This window comes from Misgurnus anguillicaudatus, chromosome 4 (assembly GCF_027580225.2).
Source record: "Misgurnus anguillicaudatus chromosome 4, ASM2758022v2, whole genome shotgun sequence".
Lineage (NCBI taxonomy): Eukaryota > Metazoa > Chordata > Actinopteri > Cypriniformes > Cobitidae > Misgurnus > Misgurnus anguillicaudatus.
Window position 1 is genome coordinate 20,065,363 of NC_073340.2, and position 8,225 is coordinate 20,073,587.

At 39.4% G+C, this 8,225-nt stretch overlaps 1 protein-coding gene across 1 annotated transcript in view; it reads right to left on the reverse strand.

The window, feature by feature from the left end:
- odad2 (outer dynein arm docking complex subunit 2) overlaps positions 1-8,225 on the reverse strand; it is an 89,103-nt gene that overhangs the window by 80,494 nt on the left and 384 nt on the right. Inside the window, 6 exon segments of the mRNA XM_055176257.2 lie at positions 2,176-2,292; positions 3,105-3,244; positions 5,860-5,966; positions 7,325-7,400; positions 7,403-7,507; positions 7,853-8,010. Of these exon segments, the coding sequence (XP_055032232.2) occupies positions 2,176-2,292; positions 3,105-3,244; positions 5,860-5,966; positions 7,325-7,400; positions 7,403-7,507; positions 7,853-8,010 (703 nt within the window).

The window sequence follows — 8,225 nt, forward strand, 5'->3', positions numbered from 1 at the left end:
AAACTGGAGTCCAGTTAATAAAATGAGTTTAAAGGTGTGGTTTAGTGCTACTTTGATTAATTAAAAGAGACTCAAACATTTTAGATTGCTGTCCTTTAAGAAGCGTCAGCTCTTATGAACTATGCCTCTCTAAAGATATCTGATCAAGTGTGGTTGCACTCCATAAGGCTGAAAAGGGATACAAAACAATCTCAAAATGTTTAGACATTCATCAGTTGACAGTTAGAAAAATTGTCTATAAATGGACACAAGTTAATACTGTAACTACCCATCCTAGAAGTGGGCGCACAACCAGGATGACTCCTAAGGCACAATGCAGAATACTCAATGAATTGAAGAAAAACTCACGAGTAACAGCTAAAGGCTTGAAGACATCATTGGAACTGGCACACATCTCTGTTCATGAGTCTACCATACGTAAGTCTTTGAACAGGCACAGTGTCCATGGCAGAACACCACGGAGGAAGCCGAAAAACATTGCAGTGAGCTTGAAGTTTCTAAAAGAGCACCTTGGCAAACCCCAGTGCAACTGGAAAAATATTTTAAGGAATGATGAAACAAAAGTTGAATTGTTCGGTAAAAATACGATAGTGCAAAAAAGGGCACAGCACATACAGTGAAATATGGATGAGGGAACATCATGATTTGGGCATGCTTTGCTGCCTCAGGGCCTGGACCACTTAGCATCATCAAGGGGAAAATGAAATCCCACGTTTACAAAATATCCTACAGGATAATGTCAGGGTGGCTCCCGCCAGTTGAAGCTCAGCTGGTTGGTTGATGCCGCAGGACAATGACCTTAAGCATTGAAGTAAATCCACCACAGACTGGCTTAAGAAAAAAAAGTGCCATTTGGAGTGGCCTAGTCAAACCCCAGACCTTAACCTGTGGAATGACCTCAAGAAAGCAGTTCCACCATACATCCTACAAAAAGTTGAAGCGGTTTTGTAAAAGGGAATGTGTAACATTTCCCATTCAGAACTACTAAAAGCGCATGCCTGAAGTTATAACTGCCAAAGGAGGTTCAACAAGCTATTAAATCCAAACACTGTGAATGTTCAATGGATGTTTTTTTAAAAAAGACACAAGAAACTAGAATTATTTGTGTTTTGTGTTTATTGTTGTGACCTAGATTCGGATCAGATCACATTTTATGGCAAATCACAGTAGAAAACCAGTTTATTCCTAGGGGTTCACACACTTTTCCTTAAAATGCGTCATACTTAGAATTGATACCTGTTGCACCATCAAGGCATTGCGCACGTCTGAGACTTAATCTTACATGTTTTGGGTTCACTACTTTAGCTCAGTCAGCAGCACTTGACAATAGCCTCTTTCACACAGTAATTCTGGTAAATTACCATGAATTTACCAGAATTAATTTACCAGTAAATACAAAAATGTGCTGTTCACACGCAGTGCCATTCCGTCTTTTTACCAGTAAGACATCATTCACACATCAGTATCAAAATACCGATAAACTCGGAGAGAAAGCAGAAGTTACCTGATGCACGCATCCGGCGAGCTCAGTGTTGTATTTGTAAACAATGGAAGGTTATCAACTCTCCGTGTTTAGTTGTTTTTACATCTGTGGCAAACGCTGACGCTTGCAAAGTTGCTCGTGACCAAACAACATTGCGTCAGGCGATGCCAAACGGAACCTGAGTTTGCACATTAGGCTTCACAGAGGGTGTGCTAAGGATGTCGACAATTCTGCAAATAGATGGTAAGCTGTTTTAAACAACTTCGGTGAAGAAATGGGGATGTTAACTTCAGGTGTGCTCGACTTTTAAGCAGCATGTGTGTAGAAACATTCGCAACAGTGCTGGGGTTAACACGTCACCTGTATTAAAATGTTATGGTTGGCCCGAAGCTGTCAGCGCGTCTGACGTCGTCCGTTCTAAATGCCTGTAATCCTATATTTTTCGTTCACACATAGCGCTGACCGCTAAATCACTTACAACCTCTCTTACAGGTAAATTGGCAGCACTGATTGACCAGAAAGGTTCTGTTAACACATGACCTGTTAATTTTTACTAGTAAATTACCAGTAAAGACTGTATGTCTGAAAGGGACTAATGTTGATTATTGCAAAATACTATTTTGACTCATCCCTCAGTTTGTGTTTTGAGTTTGACCTTTCATAATGAAAGTAAATGTATATTTGAACAATACCTGTTCTCTTACAGCATCAGCAAAGTGGAGAGACTTGTTTTTTAGCAGCGTGAAGAGGTCATTGTAGACATCACTTTTTTCTCCATAATCGTTTTCACCTGCTTCCCCCTTGACTTTCTGTAAAACCAAAATCACAACTGTGAACGCGAACAGAGAGATCAGCTACATTTCCCATACATGTTGAGATATAACGGCTATCCAAGGAATCGTATTTAAAGACACACTTTTAGCTTCACAAAAATGCACATAATTGTAATTTGAACACTTAATCTCTAAGGTTTTGAAAATAAAAGTCGAATCTTTACAATTAACATCACTGTCATGTACAACAGTTTCAAGCTGACCTCAAATTTACAACAAACAGGTGAGTGTCAGAAAGAATTTAACAGGACATGGTTGAGGACAAGAGACCCCGCAGGAAAAGTACTGTGAAGTTTTGTAAAGTGTTCTGAATAATAATGATGCTGTGGTGTGTAAAACGTTGCCTTTGATTAATCGTACATGCATTTAGTTTTGCGAGGCTGCTAAAATCACTTAACATACCCGGATAACCAGATCTGGAACACAACCAAAAAACTGTCAACTTTTCACTTTCGCTTACCTCATGTTTTGGAAAAGTGTTGGTATACTGAAATTGTGCCTAGGTGAGGCTTACGGGGAAATGCCCTGTTCAGGTTATCTAACTTCTGTTTAATTACATTTATGGCACATAAACATATTATTAGCAGTAGGAATACCCTGATTCTTTATACATACAGTATATATATATTTCTGATAGTGATTACTGATGGCAGATGATACTAAGCAGAGATGGTTGTTATGTTTCACTACAAATTATTCACATGAGAGACATGTTGCTCTATGAACAATCCAAAACTGAATCAATTTGAGACAGTAAACTGTTATTACTTTCTTGACAGTTTACTCACCTCATTAAGGAAAACTCCAGAAGTGGTGCAAGTAATGAACATTGTGGGCTCTGTGTCACAAGTCTCAATTATAAGAGAGCAAATTTCTCCATCCATCTGCCTCCAGGGAGAAGAGCGGCAACCATTTGAGAACACATAATCTGTAGGATCATCCAAAGGAAACAAGATGGACTTTTTTAAAACAGATTTAATAAAGGACAACAGTACAGATTATTCTGCAGGCCTAGCTAGGCCAATAGTTTAGATTTTTACTGGCCCTTACAATATTTTAACTGGCCCCTTCACAAAAAATATTGTTAGGGAAAATCTTTTAACAAAATCAAAAGACTTAACTGTTCAGATTGGTGAAATGTATGCTAATGTTGCAGTTATTCTGGAATTAATGTGCAGACTTACAATTTAACCAAAACGTTAAAATACCTCAAATTTAACTTGTAAAATGACAAAATGTTGTAGATCACATGGTCAATTTAGTCAAATGCTAGACTGTGCATTGTTGACACCTCTCAACAGTAAAAAGCTTATAATAAAACTTTACTTCTGGAAGGTTCATAAAGCGCAGGTTCCCCTGGGACAGACGGACACTCCTTGCATGCAGGCCTGCCAATGAATATGACTGATCTCTCTTCAGGAGCTGTTGCTCAGATCACCCCAAAATAAATCACCCTTCTCCAAAAACCCCTGCCGTCACTACCACATGTTCCAAACCGCCCTGCGCATCCTCTCTCCCCACTTTATTTACATAGAAGCTTCCAATTTTACCCACCATACGGGGACACATTTTTCAAAAGAAGCCACATCTATCATTCAAAATTTGCAGGCCGCACTCCTCTGTCCAAAAATGGTTGATTGTTATGGCACAGAAAATCTACCCGTTCTCCTTTGGGAGAGACGAAGATTTTATAAATCTTTTTGTAAACTGAAATCTGACATCTGTAATGGTTTCCATGTTTCCGAGACTTTTACATTTAAAGGATATCCAGCGTTGCCCAGTAACTGTGGTGGCTTGAAGAGTGAGGGAGGGTGAAGCAGAGCGAGAAAGAGATGGAAGTCTGGGACATTCACAAAAAAATGTCATAGTCAAAATATAAAATCTGGTGAAATGCACGTTGAGTCCATTAGAGTAGGTGATAAGGCATCTGAAACAACGAGGCACTCTAAAGTTTTTGTCATATTTATCACAAATATTAATAAAATATTCATTTTTTACACAAATTTGATTCAGCTCTCTTGCAGCTTTTTGAAAATGTTGCCCTTACTCCTTTAAAAGTCAAAACCTTCCCTATCTAAGAATTGTCTGAACAAACCCATAGACTCAAAGGGGCAGTTTCCCAGACAGGAATTAGATTAGTCCTAGACTTAAATAAATGTAAGAGCTGTCCAAACTAAAAACAACCTGCACTGACATATCTTAAAATACATCAGTGCCCTTTGTTTCGCCTCAAAATGCACACCAGTAATGTTTTTAGTAAGGCATGTTTGTTAAAACTAGTTATATTTCCCAATTAAACTGAGGCCTAGTCCTGGCTTAAAGGAACACGCCCAGATTTTGGGAATTTAGCTTATTCACCATATTCCCCAGAGTTAGATAAGTCCATACATACCTTTCTCATCTTCGTGCGTGCTGTAACTCTGTATGACGCAGCCCCCGCTAGCTTTGCTAAGCACAAAGACTGGAAGTAAATGGCTCCAGCTAGCATACTGCACCCAGCAAGTGACACAATAACGCGAACATTTTCCCATTTATGTGTTGTGATTTGCAATGTTTCCCATACATTGATTTATTTGTGGTGGCCCACCACAGAATCAACACTGGCCCCCACAAATAGAATTTTCATGATTCCCATTTACATTTTTATTTCACTATTTAAAACAGCTTAATTCGGCTTAATATATAATTTGATATATAATACAGATCAAATACAGATACAGATCAAAGAGTAGAAGTGAAACATATGTCAGGTGCCAACACTAGATCAAACGCAAACACGACATGATGACGTCACATATATGCTAATTAGCGGGTGACATCATCACCAATACAGTCTCTCAAAATCCTGTGGGAAACACTGGATTTGTATATTCACACCATGTACGAAGTGATTTGCACAACTCTGACCGAACTCTTTTCTCCTCACCCCCCCCTGCGGCAACCATTTGACACTCCGCCCAAGTAGCAGTGCTTCGCCTTCTGAGAATATAGTTCCCAGTATGTATACTGTTAAAGGATGTCTGTGTCTCATGTGACCTTGTTGTTTGTACGCGGTGTGACTATACAAATCACAACACATAAATAGGACAATGTTTGCGTTATTTTGTCACTTATTGGGAGCATTATGCTAGCTGGAGCCATTCACTTACAGTCTTTGTGCTAAGCTAAGCTAGCGGGGGCTGCGTCAGACAGAGTTATAGCATGCAAGGAGATGAGAAAGGTATGTATGGACTTATCTAACTCTGGGGGATATGGTGAATAAACTAAATTCCCAAAATGTGGGTGTGTTCCTTTAAGCTAATCCCTGTCCGGGAAACCGCCCCAAAGAGTCTCTCACTCATGCTGGAAAACTCCATTTGTTTAATCCCAGCATCCAGAAAGCATGTATGTGTGTAAGAAAGAGAAAAGGACGAATAAAGAGAGGGAAATGTGTGTGGTATAGATTATTCAGATTGAGGGTGAAAATAAGTCTGAAAGTGAGTGAGTGACACAGCGAGATTAAGCTAAAGTGATGGAGAGAAGGAAGAAAATGATAATGCAAACCTGATGTGTAGCGTACAGACTTCAGTACCCGGCTTTCTCCAGTTCCACAGAACCTCTTCAACTCATCTACCTCTATATCAACAGCTGTTGGGCTTAGCCTGCCCTCTCTGGGCAAACACACACACAACATAAAATAAATACAAATGAATCATAACCTATTTATGAATGCATAAATAAGTGAAAACTTACTGTAAATACAGTGAAAATACTCATTTGTTAAACTGAACTAGTCATATTAGAGATTTAGGGGGACAGAACAGAAGATAAACATTAAGGGGTGGTTTCCCGGACAGGGTTTAGATTAATCCAGAACTAGGCCTTGGTTATATTAGGAAATTTAAGCAGTGGCGGCCGGTGACTTCTTTTTTCGAGGGCGCACGAGGCAAAGTTTGTCACAACATGTATGTAGCCCATCATGTGTGTGGTTCGCCATTTCAAAATATGTGTTCGGCACGTCGAGTGAACCTATGTGCATCACGTGTCTTGTCACAATAAGTGCATGCTGCAGTCGCGTCTAAAGGGTTTATGACAAAAGAGACGCTCGCGTTTGCCAGATACTAACATAATCTCATGCGAGTTTACTGTTAAGGGAGTGTCTTGCATGTATTTTGTAAACGTGAGCGTCTCTTATTATAAAAGGTTTGGACGAGTGTGCAGCAGGCACTTATTTTGACAAAACACGTGATGCACATGGTTCACATGACGCAACAACACATATTTTGAAAACACGAGCAACACACATGACACTCTGAATATTTAGTTTGAATTTGCCCCCCCCCCAGAAGAGCAGTCACCAGCCGCCACTGGATTTAAGTCGTTTTTACAAACAAACCTTACAAATAAAACAATACTTGTTTGCATATTGAGACAAAACAATGGCACTGATATTTGTTAAGATTTGTCTGTGCAAACATGCATTTTAGTCGGGGATTAGGATAACCGCCGCTAAGACATTTAAATTAATGCATTTTGCAGATGATTTTATCCAAAGCAATTTACAGAGCAAAAAAAAAAACGCTTCACTGGTGCAATTAAATGCAAAGCGTGTGACCACTGTGCATTTCAGTGGGCTAAATGGACGTGCAGAATGACTTTTGCATTGATCCGCTTTTACAAACACAGAGATTCGGATGGCAATTAAATTACCACAAACTTGATGTTTGTCAAAAAACAGTACTTAACAGTACGGAATCTTTACGCGGGTGATCGGAGAAAAACACTGACATTCGGATGGCAATAAAATCACTTATTATGAAAATACCTTACTTCTCCATGAGAAACAAATATCGTTAAGACAACCTCATTAAAGAGATGGGTGACACACGGCGACAATGTCACTGGCGGTGTACACACAGCTTAACTGGGCTACAGGAACACTCATGGAGACGTGGAACATAACTGAGTGCTTTGGCCAAAGGCAGTGTACAGTACATCCAGAGGTGCCCTGTAAACAGGAAGTGTGTACCTGGTGCTCTGTGTGACAGCTGTGTTCAACAGATGTGTGTCCAGCTGGTTCAGGATGTTTAACAGGTTTGTTTTAAGCTATTCTTCTCACTCTGCTCATCCTCTTTTATCTCCATCAGTAGGTTCTCTTCTGTCACAGTGGCTGAGATGGAGCCCAGGATCTTTATTATTGGGTCCCTGTTAGCTGAGGGCCACAGTGTACACTTTTATTTACAACTGCTCATCACACAAAACATACTTTCACTCTTAATTACTCATCAGGTTTATTCTGAATTTTTTTTAAAATATTTGTTAGCCAAAAGCTTGAGGGAGCACATCGGAACCTAAACGTGACACTATCTGTGACATGCTCAAAAAAATGGATGTCTTGAATTAGTGTAGCCACTGTACTGACTGCAAACGTGCCACTATTTTGACATTTTGTTAAATAGGTTCAAATAAATAGTTTTTTGTTAAATATGGTTGCAAATAAAAAACAAACAGTACAGTATTTCTCAGTATGGGAAATAACAAGTATTAGGATACTTACCCTCCAAACAGGCCTGAACTTCCTTCATCTTTTTATCTTCAGTCAGTTGCAAAAGAGTGGAGAGATGGTAAAATGTGTACACCGTGATGTCAGGTGGGTCGAGATGGAGAAGGGGATGCCCATCCTTATTAAACTCTCTGGACATAACTGATTCACCACTGAAAGAGATACAGTAGCAAAGGATGAACAGAAATACTGGCACATTAACAACATGAATAAAAATGGGATCCTTTTAAACATACTGTAGGAATCAACAGATTTAGGACATGAATACATATGAACTGTGAACTACAAGTAGCATAAAGGTAGCATAATTTTTCTTAAAGTGAACGTGGTCTCCTATCACTGCTGGCATTGAAATGAGTGCAGTATG